The 20,663-nt window shown below is 32.8% G+C and overlaps 1 protein-coding gene across 3 annotated transcripts in view; it reads right to left on the minus strand.

Moving 5' to 3' along the window:
* LOC126881725 (NADPH--cytochrome P450 reductase) overlaps positions 1-20,663 on the minus strand; it is a 217,556-nt gene that overhangs the window by 60,446 nt on the left and 136,447 nt on the right. For all 3 annotated transcript variants that reach the window (XM_050646180.1, XM_050646178.1, XM_050646179.1), the window contains exon 3: positions 10,945-11,137. In XM_050646180.1, coding sequence (XP_050502137.1) covers positions 10,945-11,137 — 193 coding nt within the window. The remainder of the gene's footprint in view (positions 1-10,944; positions 11,138-20,663) is intronic.

A 20,663-nucleotide genomic window follows, 5' to 3' on the forward strand; every position in this document is an offset into this window, starting at 1 on the left:
GAAATAAAAATTTGATCACACATTCTCTCAGGAATTTATATCTCTAGTAGATACATCACGTTCACGTATCCCAGGTCTATTTCCATAATAAAAAGAAATGTTAAATAACTGATTTTTTTTTATTTCATAAGACAAGAATCTCACGAGAGAATCTAATTGTTGATTTGCTTTTTAACAACTTTATACAGGGTACTCTAAAATGCCTAAAGAAGCTCAAATGACATAATCATTCGGAGCGGTAAAGAATGCTATAAAAAAAAGTGTGTGTACTTTGTACGCACGTAAGAAGTTATACTTGTATTTTTATGATTTTAGCGAAACAAATATATTTTAAACATTTTAATTGTATTTTTATTTAAATATTAAACTAATTTTAATACTTCTAGCCTTTCGACTTTCTGCTGTATTTTCGTCAAATTTTAAAATCATACAAAAAGGTAAAATAAATAATGTTAATCCGTCATTTTTTGACGAACTGAAGCCTCCCAGCAATTGCTTTTCCCTTGAGGAATCGTAGAAAATAAAACAAAACTATGTAAAAGTCAGTACAACTATAAACTGACTTTTGTCTCTTTTATCACAATTTTAAAACACAACTTAACAACCATAACCATCATCATAAAAATGACAACACATTATTTAACCACAGCCGCCATATTGGATAATTTTTGACATGTAATTGGAATACACAATCAGAGTTAACGTATAATGTATCTGCGCGTGGCACCAACAATGTTGATGAATTCGCGCACATTTCCATTCATTCTCAATCGCGCCTAAAGAGGTATAACTTAAATAATTTCCATTTTTGGGAAAAACTGTTGCCACTGTTGTTATTTTAAATCACAAAGGTAAATTTTTAACCTAAATATTCGATGTTTGTTTATACAACCTAGATAGATAATTTTTATTGGAAACAATGCCTCACTACTTTTTAATGTTAATTTAAGTGAAAACCAATAGAATAATCTCGGAATTTTAATGGTTTTTGGTTAAATGATTTACCAGATTCATATCCGTTAATATTAATAAAATTCTGTTTTTCACGTTGACTAATAGATTTTTTCTAATTACATATTTTATTGACTTTCGATTTCCAGTGCGATCTGGATTGTGGTTTACTCACAGGAAAAATATATTAGTCAACGTAGGTATAATAAAGGCCACTAGACTAAAAGGTCCCGTCCCATACACGTTGAGATCGGTATCAATACATGTCGCAAGTATCAGTATCGCGATACAAATCTCATAGTGTATTTGGCTCGCTGTATCACTATCACTCTATCTTCGCCATATGCTACTTTACTGCCGTCTGTATCACTGTCGTGAAACAGATGCAAATCTCATAATACATGTATCGCAACTATAGGCCAGGGTAATAAGACAAAAATATACCCTGTTCGTGACACTTCAGCAGCCAGGGTACTGAAGCGTTTTTTCGACAAGTAATACATATAAGAACAAATTGTAACTATTTCCTGCGTAGGATCTGGCGGCCATTTTTATTTATAAACAATTAACTGTCAAAAATGGCATTTTCTCATATTTTTTTTTCAAATCAACGGAAAACAGTGAAACTTATGATTTTTTAGTACAAATATCTTCGATATTATGGAAAAAGCTTTAAAATGACGTATTGCAAAGTTTGATATACTCATTTATTGTTAATATAATTGCGAAATAAGGTTGGAATTGCAAAAAAAAATATTTTCTCAATAACTGTTGTAAAAATTAGTGTACATCTTTGATATTTTTGTCAAATGAGGGTTCTTTGATGCTTAATATGTGATAAAAATTTCAAAGCGATTCATTCAATTGTTTAAATTTTATTCAAATTGTTTATCGCAGAGAGCATTTTTTTTTGCAATAACATAAGTCAGAAAAAAATGACCTTAGAACCATTCCACAGGTATCAAATGAAAGAGCATAAGCTGCATTTTCAACATGGTTTAAAAAACTGAATAAAAATGCATTTATTAGTAATAAATAATTATGCAAAAGTATCGTCAATTTTTCTTTAAACTTTTTGAATAACTTTTTCCAAAAAAATTAACTTTTTTACCCTGTTTTAAGTGCACAACTACCAAGTTATGTTATCTATATCATAATTGATAAAAAATTGTAATAAATATGTATAATTTCTTATATAACAAAATAAAAAGGTTGTAAGGAAAGATTTACGATACTTTTGCATAATTATTTATTACTAATAAATGCATTTTTTATTCACTTTTTTTAAACCAAATTGAAAATATAGCTCATGCTCTTTCACTTGACACCTGTGGAATGGTTCTAACGTCATTTTCTTCGGACTTATGTTATTGCAAAAAAATGCTCTCTGGGATAAACAATTTGAATAAAATTTAAACAATTGAATGAATCGCTTTAAAATTTTTATCACATATTAAGCACCAAAGAACCCTTATTTGACAAAAATTTCAAAGCTGTACACTAATTTTTACAACAGTTATTGCTAAAATATTTTTTTTTGCAATTCCGACCTTTTTTCGCAATTATATTAACAATAAATGAGTATATCAAACTTCTTCAAGTTCTTCAGTTCAGTTCTTCAAACTGTAATACGTCATTTTAAAGCTTTTTCCATAATCTCGAAGATATTTGTACTAAAAAAACCATAAGTTTCACTGTTTTCCATTGATTTGAAAAAAAGTGAAAAATGCCATTTTTTGACACTTAATTGTTTATAAATAAAAATGGCCGCCAGATCCTACGCAGGAAATAGTTACAATTTGTTCTTCAATGTATTACCTGTCGAAAAACGCTTCAGTACCCTGGCTGTTCAAGTGTCATGGAAAAAACCTTATTACCCTGGACTACTAGTTGCGATACATGTATCGCTACCGATCTCAATGTGAATGGGGCCCTTAAGATGGGAAGGACATGTGATACGCAGTAACAACAGTCTTATAAACAATTTGTTTTGGGAAAGCCCAGATGGGAGAAGGTCTGTAGGATGGCCTAGGAAAAGGTGGAAAGATGTAGTCAGAGAAGATCTGGAATAAATGAGAGTGAGACAATGGAAAATAGTGGCACAGGACCGACAAACATAGAAGGCAATAGTAAACGCGTCAAAGAGTTGTAATGCTATCGATGATGATGTAGGTAATGATACAGTTAAAAAAGGAAGATATTATTTATAGAATGGTACAAGGGTATATCAATGTATAGCCCCTTATCTATTTACATTACAAAAGATTAATCTCTTCGTTCTCACTGAAGAATAGAAAATCACTTAAGCGAACGAAGAAAGAAAGAGGCTTGAAAGTTTACAAAGACAGAACAACACAAAAATGCTAATTCATGTACCTAATAACAGAAAATAATGGATTTACCCCTGGGTCATTCCATATCAACTCAACACACCTAATTTCCGCCCCCTCTTCAGATTTGGTTATAATTTGAAATACTCAACAGTGGCTAATAAGAGAAACAAAAATACAAAATTTTAAATTTTTATCTCAAGCCGTTTCCGAAATATGGTTATGTAAAGTTTTCCAAAAAGGTCCAAAACATCCCGATCATACTTTATTGGAATTGTTGTAGCAGCTGACCTAATTGAGCTAGAATGCTGGTAGAGGTGTCATTTTGCAGCATTTTTAAAGCTCTTACAGTGATACATATATACAGCATGATGCTACGATAAACAAGTTTTTCTCAAACAAAAAAAATATATTTTGATTAAGTTTTTTTCCAAAAAGTACATAATTTAAAATTTTCATAATATTCCTACAAATACATAGTACTGTTGTTAATAACATATAAAAATTTTATCATGGGATGGTAATGGGTTCAACATAAAAAAAATAAATTTCACACATACAGTATGGTGCAAATGAAAGGAATAAATTCGTAATGTCGCAAGTTGGCAACTTTAAGGAAAAATTCCGAAACAGGTCGATTTTTATTTTTAAATTGTATATTTTTGGCATAATGTGTATCATACTAGTGATGTCATGCATCTGGGCGTGATGACGTAATCGATGATTTTTTAAATGAGACTATAGGTCGTGTGTTAGCTCATTTTAAAGGTTATTTAATTCTCTGTTCAGTAATATAAACAATAACATAATTATTTATACAGGGTGACAAAAAAGTTTTTTAAATTAAATTAATTGACAAAAAAGAAGAATGTATGTTATTTATCTGTTTCTGGCAACAGTAAAATATATTTTAAATTAAATAAATTACATACATTCTTCTTTTTTGTCAATTAATTTAATTAAAAAAAAGTATTTGCCACCCTGTATAAATAATTATATTATTGTTTATATTACTGAATAGAGAATTGAATAACCTTTCAAATGAGCTAACACACGACCTATAGTCTCATTTAAAAAATCATCGATTACGTTATCACGCTCAGATGGATGACGTCACTAGTATGGTACATATGCCAAAAAATTACAATTTAATAATAAAAATCGACCTGTTTCGGGATTTTTTTCTTGAAGTTGCCAACTTGCGACATTACGAATTTATTCCTTTCATTTGCACCATACTGTATGTGTGTGAAATTTATTTTTTTATGTTGAAACCATTACCATCCCATGATAAAATTTTTATACATTATTAACAAACAGTACTATGTATTTGTGGGAATATTGTGAACCTTTTAAATTATGTACTTTTTGGAAAAAAACTTAATTAAAATATATTTTTTTTGTTTGAGAAAAACTTGTTTATCGTAGCATCACGCTGTATATATCAATGTAAATAGCTTTAAAAATGCTGCAAAATGACACCTCTCCCAGCATTCTACAACCATTCCAATAAAATATTGTCGCGGTGTTTTGGACCTTTATGGAAAACTTTACATAACCATATTTCGGAAACGGCTTGAGATAAAAATTTAAAATTTTGTATTTTTCTTCACCTAATCATCCACTATGAACACTATAAATTTTAACAAAATCTAAATAGGTCAGGAAAAAAATTAATTCAAAGTTTGTTGATTTGCCTGGAATAGCTCCCCTATAAATTTATACGATCAGAAGAACGTGAATAATGTGAATAAGACGTAATATATTTCGTCTTGTTTGCAATCGATGTCTTAATCTTTAAGTAATAAAAAATGGTCTCGTAACGTTGCATCTGTTCCAGCTTTCATCTTTCATATTCCGCGAAATTATTTATTTTTGGCTGTTAAATGATACAAGTAAGTACAAAATGTATAGTAATTATCCAGGCTGTTTTTGCCAATATGTTTAGCTTTAGTTTTACTATTCGGTGTCGATTCTATTACTGTGGTTTATCTCGTTTATTATTAGGTCCATATTTCTAGGACAATTATAAAGGGGACAAGGTAAACGCTTATTTAATTTTTCTACTATTTGTAGAGATAAAAGCATCTTCTGGTATTGACAACGGTCAAACGCTTTGGTGTAGTCAATAAAGCAAATGTGGACGTCGTTTATAGCAAGTCTGTTCATGGAATATAATGTTAAAGTACACGGTTCTGCAAGACTTTAAGCAAGAACAACATGAAGAGACTTAGAAACAGATGAATAACAGAGAAAGCATTGACAAGTAAGAAGGAAGTGTAAGACAGTCCTTGAAGAGTTGGAGCAAACTTTGGTATTAAAGTACTTACAAGGTAAAAAAAATGTATTAAAGGGAAATACATATGAAAATTAAACTAAAGAAGTACAAAAGGAAAAAGTACAGCCGCTGTACGTTTTTTGTTTTGTTTTTCTATTTTTTATTAAAACCCTTCCCCATCCGACTATATGCGGACCCTACAAATATTTCATTCTAGACACAAAAAATGTGGCACTAAAATACATGTAAGGCATTGTTAGCAGGATACTATCGTATTCACGAGAATTTTTCTTTTATAGTACCTTGACCGGATGTGGTTTAACATCAGGAATAGATTTTGTTTTGATTACGTCACGTATATTTCTGAATGCTTTTACTATAAACAGTATTAACCTAGTAAAAATAATTCTGGTCACGAAACTTTGTTTCTGCATATAAAATAAGGATATGAGCTATTAAACAATGAAAAATAATCTATACTAAAATCACAATGAAGATGCACTAGAAATAAACAAACCAAGACACGTTGAATGTTATTTACGAGGAGCACACACTTTAGTATGGTATAACTAGACCCAAACCCAGACATCCAAAGTGAAAGTTATCCTCCACCTCCAACACTAAATTGTTCTATATGGTCCACATAATGTTCGGAAAAAAGTCACACCATTTTGAGCGTCGGGTTTGGGGGGGAGAGGGGGGAGAAATCCGTAAATTCGTAGTTTTTTACTTTTTTCGTCAATATTTCTAAAACTATGCGGTCAAGCTTCTATACAAAAATTTCTACATTAAATTTCAAATAAAAAAGGCGCTATGCATAATCCTTCTAAAATGAACGGTTCCAAAGTTACGAAGGTAGTATAAGTATAATTGGTCCAAAAAAAGGCCTAACCTAAACATACAAAGTAAAAGTTTTCCTCCAACACCAAATTATTTTATATGGTCAAAATATTGTTCAGTAAAAAGTTACACCGTTTTGAGCGTCCGGTTTGGGGGGGAGATGGGGGAGAAGTCGGTAAATTAGTAGTTTTTTAGGTTTTTCGTCAATATTTCTAAAACTATGCTTTAGCGTAAACAATGTTCTATACAAAAATGTTCTACATAGAATTTAAAAGAAAAAAGGTCCTAAACATAATTGTTATAAAACCAACGGTTCCAGAGTTACGGAGGGTGAAAAGTAGAGGTTTTCGACACTTTTTATATTATTTGGGCAATTTATAATATTATTACTGATGAAAGAAATTTTCTTTAACAGGATTGTGTTTTGTAAATAAAATTTGCTATTTCAGTGGCTGATGGTATGTTACTTATAAGCCCTTGAAGAAACGTCAACCTCACCATCCAAAATCATCATCAATTGCCCAAAAAATATAAAAAGTATCGAAAGCCTCCACGTTTTACCTCCGTAACTCTGGAACCGTTGATTTTATAACAATTATGTTTAGGACCTTTTTTGTTTTAAATTTTATGTAGAACATTTTTGTATAGAATATTGTTTACGCTAAAGCATAGTTTTAGAAATATTGACGAGAAACGTAAAAAAACTACTAATTTACCGACTTCTTCCCCATCTCAAAATGGTGTAACTTTCTACTGAACAATATGTGGACCATATAGAACAATTTGGTGTTGGAGGAAAACTTTTAGTTTGGATGTCTGGGTTAGGCCTTTTTTTAACAATTATACAATACTACCTCCGTAACTTTGGAACCGTTCATTTTAGAAGAATTATGCATAGGGTCTTTTTTATTTCAAATTTAATCTAGAACATTTTTGTGTAGAAGGTTGTTCATGCTAAAACGCATAATTTTAGAAATATTGACGAAAAATGTAAAAAAACTACGAATTTACCGATTTCTTCCCCCTCTCCCCCCCCCCCCAAACCCGACGCCCAAAATGGTTTGACTTTTTTCTGAACATTATGTGGACCATATAGAACAATTTGGTGTTGGAGGATAACTTTCACTTTGGATCTCTGGGTTATGCCATCTTCTGGATCAATTGCATCACAGGTACTACTTTCGAATCATGATTTACAATGTATAAACTTTGTAAGTCCCGACCTGATAAAATAACAAATGTAGAACGATGGAGAAGAACAAAACAAGAGAAAATAACAGTCACGACTAAAAGAAGGAAATGGAAATGCATTGGACATACTTTAAGGAAAAACAAAGATAATATAACCAGGCAGGCACTCGAATACCAACCAGACGCAAGAAGAAGAAGCGGAAGACCCGATAATAGAAGAACTGTAACAAGATATCATGAAAGAATTATTGGACTGAGATGGAGAGAGGTAAACAGAGAGCGAGAAATAGAGAAGATTGGAAAATACTGGTAGAGGAAATTTCAAAAATATAAAACAGAAGAGGATGCGCTAATCCAGCCAATCAGCCATCTTTCACTGTTGGCTAAGCGCTGTTTCACATTATAAGAATTTAAACGTGCGAGGGTTAGAACGCACGACGACATTCCAATGGTGGCTCATGTAATCATATGGAGCCTTTCTCACTAGACGATCGCGGTGTGGTTGGAACGTTCGGTGAAGTCGCCGTGTTTATGTCGTCCCTTGCTACAACAACAGACGGCAGCCGTGCCGTCTTTACGCACCCGGTAATAGGTGTTTTCGTGGTGCACATCCTGAACGTGTTCAGAGGAAGAACTCTTGGGCATTAGAATTTTGGCTGTTCGCGGTGTTGAAAAATCCTCCTCTGAATAGAGAGATATTGCACAGTCACTTTTGCACTTGCTGTATCACAGCACGCGTTATTTTGACAGTAGAGCATGCGCAGATGTGATATTTGGCTTACGCTGCGCTATTGGAAATAGTGCCTGCCGTTATTAGGGGAGCCGTTACGCTGTGCGGTATTCGTTGCGCTATTTTCTTTTTAGGTTATGTATGTGGTTTGTCTTTCATTTAAACTAAGTTTATTTGTAATAATTTTCTAAAATAAGTACCTCAGACAGTAGCAAACGAATCAGATTTATGACGATTTGTGTTTATTAAAATAAGTTTTAGATCAAAATCAATTGACCTATCCAGAAAATTGGACGTTAGTTCAGGAAAACATGAAAAGTACAACTGGAAAATATTTTATTTTAAGAACACTCAAGGATCATTTTTTGTTTCTCTTGTTCGATATTTGGAAGAAAAATCAAACCTTCCTTCCATTTAAATCAAATTAATTTGAACATGTAATAGAATGTTATGAAATATGATAAACTCGATGTTTTCATCATTAGCACTGGCCAAAATGAGAGCTTGTAAATCTTCATCCAAAATTGCATACAAATTAGACAAACAAAACTAATCTTAATCGATCCGTAAAAATCCCGCAACCAAAATGTTGAGCAATATCTGTATTTATAACACATCTGAGAAATGTCAATTCTGTCAAAATAGCGCGGTGTAAATAGCGCAACGTAGGCTGTGTTAAATTTGCAATATCTCTCTAATAAAAAGTTCTCTGTTCGCGGAGCGCAACAACTTACCCTGAACGTATTCGGAATGCGTTCAACAAGTTCTGGGATTAAAGAGAGGATTTATTGTCCGCCCATGTGCAGAAGTTGATTTGACGAATTTATTTATTTTGCTTAGAGATTCGAGATTCTATTTCTAACCTATCAGATTTTAAATTGTTGTGTTATCATAAAATTTTGTAAAAGGTAAGGTTTTTTTAAACTGTATTATGTATTTCAGTTTCTTATTTTTAAAACCTTTTTAGATGATGAACCTCAGTTCAAGTGATGAAGATTTGAAAGAGATTGTAGGACTTTTAAAATGTTCCAAAAAATGCAAATATTTTTTTAAAATATGTAAAATTAATTTTCCTGTCTCGGAGGTGTCGATTGTCGATGCTATGTCGTAGATAAAGATAAAGAATTAGGCAATTGGCATAGACAACCCAAAAAACATCCGGAAACTGTTCGTGCAGAAACAAATTCAGAATATATTAGGAGACACGCTTGCGCATATTTGTATCCGGGTTAATTTCAGAGTACATTCAGGATGTGCACCGCGAAAAGACCTATTATAGCTTCCTTGGTTGTTTGGTACATTATTTTCATTTACACTTTGTAGCTGTTTGAAGTAGGTGCATATATTTTATATTATGATGTCTCAGATTGAAGCAAGACCTGTTCTTTGGGACAAAACAATAGAAATATATAAAGATAGAAACTTGACGAGAAATGCTTGGAATGGTGTATGCCGTGCACTTAACAGTGAATTTGACGAATTAGGTGAAAATAAAAACACATTTGGTAAGTACAGCAAAATTAATTATATGTTACTGATAACAACAGTAATTAAAACTGCCAAGTATATTATAATAAACTTTATTTTACATAGTTGCAATTAACGTTGAGTATAGAGGGTGTTCCATCAATATGTGTGAATATAAAAATATATAAATAGTATCTTTTTGCGTTCATAGGATGGACCCAATAATTCGGTTCCTCTTATTTCTCTTTCTTCGACGATAAAGTAACCACAACGCTATAATTTGATTTCGCTCCATATAATAAACTATACCTTTTATTCCACGAAATTATATTTAGTTTTATAGGGTAAACGACTCGGTGAAGACTGAAGTAGGACGGCCTTCACCTTTTGTGTGAATTTATCTAAAAACAACATTTAAAACGAGTGGAACAACATTTAAAAACGAGTGGATGACGGCGGGTCTTTTAAATTCTGTACATGAAAAACATAGATTGTAATGTTGTTCTGAAGCTATTTCCTTGTGGCATTTTTGTAATACACTATTCTAAATGGGAAATAAGCCACAATTTAACTAAAAAATGATTTTATTAACGTTTCGACGCCCAAATCGGATGTCGAAACGTTATTAAAATCATTTTTTAGTTAAATTGTGGCTTATTTCCCATTTAGAATAGTTTATTACATAGATTGTATGAGCTAATTAGATGAGCTAATTCAATATCCCACAAATAACTTAGTAGAACAACGATTATAAAAACAAATTAAGACTTTTAATTAAAAACATAAGAAATAATAACCGACAAAATAGAAATTGTAAATGATTTAATTACAGTAAATTAGGACAAAAGTATGGACAAAAAATACCCATTTGTAATGATACATCGTAATGATACATACAATTAGACATCGTATCATGTACCTACCTCAGCTACAAAGTGTAAATAAAACTAATATACCAAACAACACAGCGAAATATCTTCGTGCGACTCAATTCATATTGTGTGAAAAGGACAAGTGCGTCAAAACTACCGGACGAGAAAACCCTCGCACGTACAAAATTCTTAAAATGTGAAACAGCCTTAAGAAACGCAAGATCGTCCAATACTCCATAAAGAGGGAAGGCAGTAGAGTTTAGATAAATGTAAATAACCACTTACCATATCACATTCTTCGGGATCGGCGACCATCCCCTTCATCCGATATCGAACTCCCTCTTTGGCGAGCCGACCGGCAAATTCTTCACCGGTTCCGGTTTGGCTTCCATAGAAGACCACGAGACTCCTACCTGAAGACTGGAGTTTCTTTATGAAGGAGTTGTCTGTTGATGTTTGGAGGTTGATGGAGGTAGGTCTGAAATTAAAGAAAAATTTAGTAGTTTTTATCAACAACAAACTCTTAAGATTTTAATAATCACTTGAGGATGAACAAGACTTCCGAAGCAGAATATCATGAACAGACGCGGCAATTATTATTAGATAAATCACATAAAATGCAGTAGAATACAATCGACAGGCGTTAATTTGCTTAATTGACTTATACTCTGGGCTAATTAGCAAAATACAAGGAAAAGTTATTTACCAACAATTTTATTGCTGGAATCGAATCTTCTCATTCTATATATTAATAATATAGGTATGCACAGTCCGCAGATAGTGTGCTACTTTTTTTATAAACAAAATGGCACATTTACGGCAAAGATATAAACAATAGGATCATAATTTTCAAACCATCACCTTTTTAGTTTTGTCCTCTTTCTCCCCACCAATTTTCATATCTTTAAAATACTCATAACATATATTATTATAATAAAAACTATCGATATTACAAGTGAAAATTGCCAAAAATAGCAAAATTTCAATCAAAAATTAGGTTGGAGAAAATGTAATCTCAAAGTTCAAAATCGCTATACGTTAAAAAAAAATGCATTTTCTCGGCTTCCCATGGAGCAATTTTCTTCATTTTTTTTTTGTTCCCAAGTAACTCGAGTAGAGCCATCTAACTAACGTATTATTAAATGTCAAACTTGCTTTTGTTTTGTTACAATAGATTAATTTATTTACAAGAAAAGAAAACTACATATTTTTTCCAGTTGTAGACATTTTTTAGGTAAACTTACTACAAGTGTACCTTTTACCGTTAAAAACACAAATATTTTGATTTGAAAGCTGTATAATTATTTTAAAAAATTTTTATTTAATTTTTATTTAAACAAATTTAAAAAAGTTTATAATCAACAAATTTATTATAACAAAACAAAAGCAAGTTTGACATTTAATAATGCGTTAGTTATATGGCTCTACTCGAGTTACTTGGGAACAAAAAAGAATGAAGAAAATTGCTCCATGGGAAACCAATTTCTAAATGGTCTACTTTTTGTTCAGAAAGATTTTAAAAAATTTGAACTTTTTTAAAAACATTTAGATTGCAAATTTATTATGCAAAATCTATTAGGTCGATTTTAATGAAATTTGGTAGACCGTATAAGTAAGTTATAAGAATTTTCTAAGCGAATTACTAAGGTTCTAAGTGCCATCAAAGGGGTTAAGAAACATTGAATAACAACAGGCGTATTTTGCCCCCTTATTTTGTATTTATTGCTATATTGCAGAAAAGGTAATACCTTAAGACATTTTTGACCAGTCGTATATCATACAAAATTCAATTATCTTTATTTTATATAAGACTTTGTTTCAAAACGAATCGTTTTAAAGTTATAAGCAAAGAAAGCAGAAAAAAATCGATGTTTTTTCGAAATGTTTAAATATTTTAATTTTTTTATTAATTATCTGGGCATATTTGAGAAGGAGCATAAGTCAATTATTATTACTGAAGGTGTCACCTAACTTTATCTGCCAAAATCCGAATGCCTCCTCTCACATTCAAAAATAGACCTTTTTTACAGATTAGTCCTGGTCTATGTATATAGCGACCGTAAATTTTTAATTAACAATTCAATTGTTGCTTAACTGTTTATTCAATTTCCATCGGTTTCTGGAATTATTATCTATACGAGAAGAGCGTTTATGTTGCCAAGTTATTTAATTATTGATAAACAATTACTTATCTAAAATTTTAGTTGAAAATTAAAGATTTTGTTGGAAAAACCAGCATTTTCCGGGGAAAATTTTCGTCGAAGTAAATCGGGAAAAGCACGTCTCTATGGAGAATTTAATTACGGTGAATTTTTATTTGGGTGTTTTTGGTGTAAAGTTAAAATCTTTGAGTTATAGAGCAAGAATTGAAAAAAACACGATTTTCGGACGCCATTTTGTTTATAAAAAAAAGTTGCACACTATTTGCGGACTTTGCATACATATTGTTATATTCCTATTTGACATAAGAAATAAAAGTCTATAGTTATATTTAAAATTCAAATAAAAATAAAGGTTTTCGTTTTTCTCGACCGCGGGCATGTAAATTTGGAACACCCTGTATAAAACAAATTATGTATAGGTAGTGTTTAAGAAAGTGTTTCGGAGAAGTGTTTACGAACCCCAGGAACAATACGACTCAAGTAAACAATTAGAGTGATGTTTAAAAAGAAAGTGTTCGTGGAAAGGTGTGAATAACCACCGATAATTCATATTCTAGCAAATAAGATAATAGGTTATTAAATTTGTAAAGAGGGTTAATGTGAAAAGTAAAATTGAAATGGGGAATATTATTTTTTCTTGAAATCCATTAAGATATTTAGAAAAAGGAAAGTTTGTGTTGGTAAATACGGATAATTGAAAGTTGCTTTGGATTGTTTGATTTTTGAATGCTGGAAGGGGTATTTGGAAGGAGGAGAATGAATGAGCAATAAGGAGACAGTATGTTTTGAGCGATCGAGAGGCGAAGTCCAGAGTTTTCGAGAAGAGTGTACAAAAAAGTGAAACGCCGGGTTGGTTAGTTTTGTCTTTAAAAAAATAAAAAGTAAGATATCGTGGAGCGAGTGATAGACCGAGTCGAGATAGTATATAACTCCTTGAGTCTAGAGTATCCCGGTTTTTGTTGAAGTGTTTGAAAAAGGTAGAACACGGCATCAGGAGAAGGCAGGAACGAGGGCTGTACGAGGCTTAGTTTTCAAAGGACCAGAGGCATTACTGGAAGACTTGGACGAGTCTTTGGTTCGCAACCCAAGCCAATAGGAAACGTGTTTTGTGTGAAGACATTGTCAAATCATCAGTAAAGGTCAGTCTATTTTGTTATGACATGAATGTATGGTTTGTGTATTAAATAACACATTGAAAATTGAGCTACACAATCACTATTAAAAAATTTTCATCAAACCCTAAATCAATTTGTTACTGATAAATCATAATAATTCATTATAAATAAAATAAATTTGGAGACAAAAAGAAATAAGATTCCCATTTTTGTAACTGTTGTATTAAATAAAGATAGAAAGATAAGATATAAGAAATATTAAGCAGTTATTGCCATTTAGATAAAATAAACGATTTTTATAATTTCTAATTGAAATCCGTATATGTGTATTATTTTACTCTCTTTTATCTATCCCGATTAGGAATCCACTGAGAAATACTTTGAAACCACGAAAGTAAGTAATTTATATTATAATTTAGCCCTGAGATTGACACTATATTGGTATTTGATCGGTTTGATTAATGAGATAATTATTGATTAATTAATTAAGATAAATTACATCTGAGAACATCATTAGATTTCAAAAGTAAGATCACAACAATATATTATTAATATATACAATCATAAGATTCGATTCCAGCAATAAAATTGCTGGTAATAAATAACTTTTCCCAAAGATGGCCTATTCTCCGATAATCTGCCCAGACTATTAAAAAATAATTTGACAGAGCAAGGCTGAAGGATGTTATTCACTTTTATACAAGGACAATAAAATGCAGGCCAGTATAGATGGACAACTGACAGAAGAAATAGACATAGGCACAGGTATAAGGAAGACACACACTCCTTGAGCCGTCTACTTTTTAATGTATGAAATAATAAAAAACTGTGAAAAGAGGTAAAGGTTAAAAAATGGGATATAGAAAAAATACGACGCTATGCTATGCAGACGATGCCGTACTACTAACAAGTAATTGGACTTCGTAAGTCCTATGTTTTCACCCAAAGTAATCGAAAGTAGAACTGGAAGTTGATATTTGAACTCTTCGTGTAACTTTGCGTCGATTGATAAACGATTTTACTAATTTTGAGTCATTTTTACTAAACTTTGAGTCATCATTGTTTAAACAGAAATTACTTCAAAACCGAAACTAAAGATTCAAACTCAACTTTTACATACGCTTCAATTGATGAGTTACATGTACTATTTCTGCGACTATAATTATGGCACTTCTGGTTATAACTATTTAACCGGAAATGATATAAACACCAAAATTTTACATTTGTTCTCATCTTGCTAAGGCACGTCGAATGATATATAGCTTATACTATTTCGGTGACTTTAAAACAGTACTTACGGTTGCAACTCTAAAACCGGAAGTCCGATGTCAAATTCCTCATCTTTAATACCATCCTTGGGTTATAAGCTTTCATTTGACACCTCATTTGTCATTCTATCTGTATTAATAACGGAGGAGTTGTATTCGCGGACAGACAGACGGACGAACAGTCATGAAACCGGAAGTATATATTTGTTCTCGTCTTGCGAATGCGCGTCGAATAATATATCACTTGTACTATGCCGGTGACTTTAAAACAGTACTTCTGGTCGCATTTCTAAAACCGGAAGTTCTAAGTCAAATTTCTCACCTTTAGTACCACCCTCGGATTATAAGCTTTCATTTGACACCTCATTTGTCATTCTACCCGGTATAATGACGGAGGAGTTGTGTTCACGAACAGATAGACAGACGGACAGACAGACTGACGTGGATAATTCATAGTTTTCACATTTTTTCAAAATTTGGTGAAAACAACAGCAGGAAAGGAGGACGACTTGCAAAGATTGGTCCATAAATTCAACATAATGACAAAGAAGTTAAAAATGGTCACTTCCAACCCATAAAAACAAAAACAATAGTCACCAGCAGATGTAAAATAAAAATTGATGAAATCAGCATTGAACACATTGAACAGATTACGAAAATCAACTATTTAGGCATGACACTAACCAGTTACGCTGATACAAAAGCAGTGTTAAAAAAATACAGAAATCGAATAGAGCAGCAAAATGTTGTTCTATTGGCTATGTTATCTTTTGCTCAATATTTCATTCTTTGAGATTATGGATCCGAAGGGCTTGTTCATATAGGAGCGGTTTGGCAACGTCGACGCCGCGATTTACCTGTTTTCCCCCTATTTTTACAGATTTACTATTATTACATACAGAGGGCCGAAAAGTCCCTGAAAACTTCTATGTGTATTTTAATGAGTCACAGGGGTGAAAAAAAGAGAAAATTTAGTGCGATTTTTAATTTGACATATATGTATCTCATTCAAAAGAAACTTTTTGTTTATTCTAAGGGACTTTCGACACTTGGTAATAATGTAATCTTTTATTCTGCGTTTAAATTTTTCAAAAATATATATCATTTTTCTCATGATTAAAAAAAATGAATGCATTTAAAAAGCATTGGTCCGAAATTTTGCGCCTACGCTCGTAATCTCTTTTGTGATTTTGTTGAAATCAACAGTAGGTATTAGTGTTCGTAGTGTTCATATAAATAATGAATCTGTATCTTCTGCTTTTCTTAAAATTGTCTGCGTTTAACCCGGTCCAGGCGCGAATATTTTTCGGCCACGGCATTTGTCGCCTACCAGGACCCCTTTTCCTTCGATTTTACCCTTCATAATCAGCTGCTGCAACAACAACGTATTTATCATTTCTAAGTCTGTTCTCCTTCTTCTTGCTGTCTTTCTCCTTTTATTGAAGGTCAAAAGTTCTCTAGTCCTTCCCCATTCTGTGTAACACCATTTCGTTCGTAATATGATCGGTCCATGGTACTTTCAAAATTCTCCTGAAAAGCCACATCTCAAAAGTTTCCAGATTTTTCATTAAGTCAGCATTAACAATCCAATGTTTTGCTGAAGATGGGGAAGGAATGCGAAGTCATAAAAACCATACAAACGAGAAAGGCGGAATATCTAGGCCAAATAATGAGAGGGGAAAAGTACTCCCCGCTAAAGCTCATAATCCAAAGAAAAATCTTGAGAAAGAGAAACGTGGGACATAGGAGGATTTCCTGGTTGCGAAATGTAAGGGAGTGGTACGGGTGCAGTTCAATACAATTGTTCAGAGCTGCAGCCGACAAAGTTAAGATTGCTGTGATGGTAGCCAACCTCCGATAGAAGATGGTACTGCAAGAAGAAAAAGAACAATCCAATAAAGAAGAATAGAGTGGACATAACATTTTTATTAGTATCCCGGTTTTTCATGGCGTTCTCCGCCTTCCGGTTTACACAGCTTCGTTGGTTGTTGCATTCGCCAGGGTGAAGGTTCCTATCCGACATTGCCTCCTGAATGCCGCCTAGTCAGGATTGCTTCGGCCTTCCTCTCTTCCTTCTTTCCCTTGGCGTCCATTTTAAAATTTGTTTTGGCAGCCTGTCATCGTCCATTTTTCCTACATGACCATACAAGATCAGTTATCTCCTTTAAATTTCGTCTATGATGGTTGACTTGACATAACATTTTACCATCCGATATCAGATTTGCAGATTGAATCTTTGGTTACTCAGAAATTTCTTCATCTTCAATTACTCTATTTTTGATCGAATTTCTGAATTTCATTTTTTATCTGGATCCTGGTTATGGCTCAATATAACTGACCATATTAATAATTTTGTAATTTTACTGGGCATAAATTGTTCGCATGTACACCCAAGTAAGACAATTTATTATTACTATTATTTATTATTAACAGTCAAATGCAGTGCCGGTTTAACCTAACTTCGGGCCCTGGGCGCTGGAGGTTTAGGGGGCCCCCTTCATTGCTATTCGTTGGCAGTTTTTTTAACAAGAAAACACATGCATTAACTATAAAGGTTTATTGTAAAATCCATAAAATAATTTTTTTTAAACAAGCAAGGAGAATAGCAAACGTAAAAAATAATCCAAAAAATACATTTAAAAACATAAAAAACAGAAAGTTCAACAAAACAACACATGACAAACAAAAAAACATATTCTAAAAAATACATAAAGACAAAAATTAGATCACTTTTTTTTGTTGACTTGGCATTCGCAAACTGCCATATATTATCACAATTCAGTTTCTCCAGTTCTTCATTCTCTATATCATCATCATCATCATCAGTAGCTCGACAACCCTTGTTGGGTCCTGGCTTGTTCTAGGATTTTCCGCCATTCTGTTATGTTCCTTGCTTTGTTCTTCCAGTGGGTAATCTCAAATGTTTTCAGATCTTGTTCCACTTGTTTCATGTATCTAAGTTTGGGTCTTCCCTTTGACCTTCTCCCTACTGGTGTTTGCTTCATTATATGCTTTGGTGTTTCGGTCTCCAACATTCGTTCAACATGGCCCATCCAGCGCAGACGTCCGATCTTTATGGATGTTATGACGTCGGGTTCGTTGTATGCTGCGTATAGTTCAAAATTATATCTTCTGCGCCATACGTCATTTTCTTTCACCCCCTTATATATGTGTCTAAGGATTTTTCGTTCAAACGTACCTAATAAGTTCTCATCGCTTTTCGGCAGCGTCCATGTCTCTGATCCATATATAAGAACCGGTTTTATCAGGGTTTTGTATATTTTGCATTTGGTTTTTCTTTCATTCTCTATATACAATGGTGATGATGAGTCTAGGTTTTCTTGGCCCAAATTTGACCTTAAATATGTTTTTATTCTTTTTAAAGCCGAGAAACACCGCTCGCCTGACGCTTTAGAAATTGGTATCGTCAAATAAATTTGCCGTAAAGTTAAAGTATTGGGAAAAGTTTCCTTTACACCTTGGATCACATCAAATTTTTCATAAATTGTATGTTTATTCAAATTTTGGCATAACGCAACGTTACAAAATGGGCAATTTCATTATGCAAGTTCTCTTTGGTTTCATCAACATCTTTTTTTATATTTCTCGCATAAATTATTAATTGACGTCTTGATTTCTTTTTTATCTAGCGTAAAAAAACATCTAAAAGCTGATGTTACATCCTTGTAGCATTCAATGCTCTTTAAAAGATCTTGATTAATATTGTCGCATATAACATAACATCAAAGACTTCAATTCTAAATCTCTCTTGCCCATTTAAAATCGTTTCACTTTCACCTGCTTCATCTAAAAATGTTTTTCTTTTCTTTGTTCTTTGAAGGTCAGCTGTATAGTAGTTGTTTGAAATATCCTCGCCTTGGCAAAAGGAAGTTTTCGCTTCTTGTTCAATTTCGCTAAACTTATTTCTTACTTCTCCAACACAGCTCAAAAGAGATCTCATTAATTCTACTCCAATTGACACGTTGAAGTCCACAGTTTCTAACGTTTTTCTTGTTTCATTCACTCATTCCAAAATTCTTGCCCAAATCAGTGTCAATAGAGCTGTCTTAAAGGTATCCGTTTTATTGTGCAGTGCCTTAGCTTCATTTCTAACTACTGATTTTTCATCTCTATTATTACTTACCTGAAAAAAAAATATGTTTGATGATTCCATAGTTTTCAATCAGGCGGATCATCTAGTTTCAATTAATCTTTTTACACAACATTTGCCGCTTTCTTTTCGTAAATTCCACCTTTGGGGAGAAGCCGAAAAAACGTGTAGATACTTTAAATAGTGCTGAAATAACCAGTTGCTTTCAAGCTGGATTCATTTGCAAAATTCACTGCTAGATTTAGAGAATGATTCGCACATGAGACATAAATAGCGGTTGATGATAATGCTCGTATTCTTGCTTAAAGCCCTGTGTAACTATTTTCGGAAAATATGTAGATTATTTAGCGACTTTTTTATAACTAAAAGGAACGGGCCCCTCCGGGGCCCGGGCCCCTGGGCGCCCGCCCCAAGCGCCCAGTGGATAAACCGGCACTGGTCAAATGTACCTACTTGTCCATTTGTTTTAAAATGATACTTATAGTATTTTTGTCAAAAAAATTTCTTAGGCAGAAACAAAGTACCAAAAACATTAGCTTGTGCGTAGCGTGCATACTGGGTATAATCCTTCGGCCCGGGAGACATTTTGAAAATTTCATTTTGGCCCGTGCTTAAAAGTATTTGCCCACCCCTGCTCTAGGCCTAGGAGATGATACCATCCGATGGTCTCCGTTATGAACGCAACTTAAGTAAGTATTTGAATTTTTCAGTGCTGTTAATTTCCCTATCTTTTTAAATATATATTGTTCAAAATTTAGACCCAAATAACCCGGCTATATGGTTGATCTCAAAGATCCTAAGAAATGGAAAAAATTAGCGAACTAAAAGTGAATGAATTTTTAATTAAAAATATTAAGTATGCTTTATGTAGAAAGAATAATGGATTAAAGATTAAGGAGCACTGGAGAATGCGGACAATGATAATTAAACCCTAACTGTAGAAGATCAGCAGACTCCTGAGTAGAGTAAAGAAGTTCGCGTACCTGAAAACAGTAATACCACTAATGACAATATTGAATAATAACAAATTTTTGGAAGACAACCCTTGTTATACAAAAGCTCTTAGTATGTAATTAAATAATTAATTCAGTTATTTTCATAAACAAACATCCATGTCTACTTAAATCTAACATTTTTGTTTGCTTAAATGAGTAATTTTAATGTTATATCTATTAAGCGTCGTTTAAACACAACGATAAGTCACAGCAACTAGTTGTGATGACAAGTTGAAACGCTGTTTAGACGCTGCGATTCAATGCGATACCACCTTCAACCCAACTCCAACTTTGATAAGTTGTGCGATGCACCGTTTACACACAATGATAAGTTGCAACAACTCGATTGACCT

Source organism: Diabrotica virgifera, chromosome 3 (assembly GCF_917563875.1).
Source record: "Diabrotica virgifera virgifera chromosome 3, PGI_DIABVI_V3a".
NCBI lineage: Eukaryota > Metazoa > Arthropoda > Insecta > Coleoptera > Chrysomelidae > Diabrotica > Diabrotica virgifera.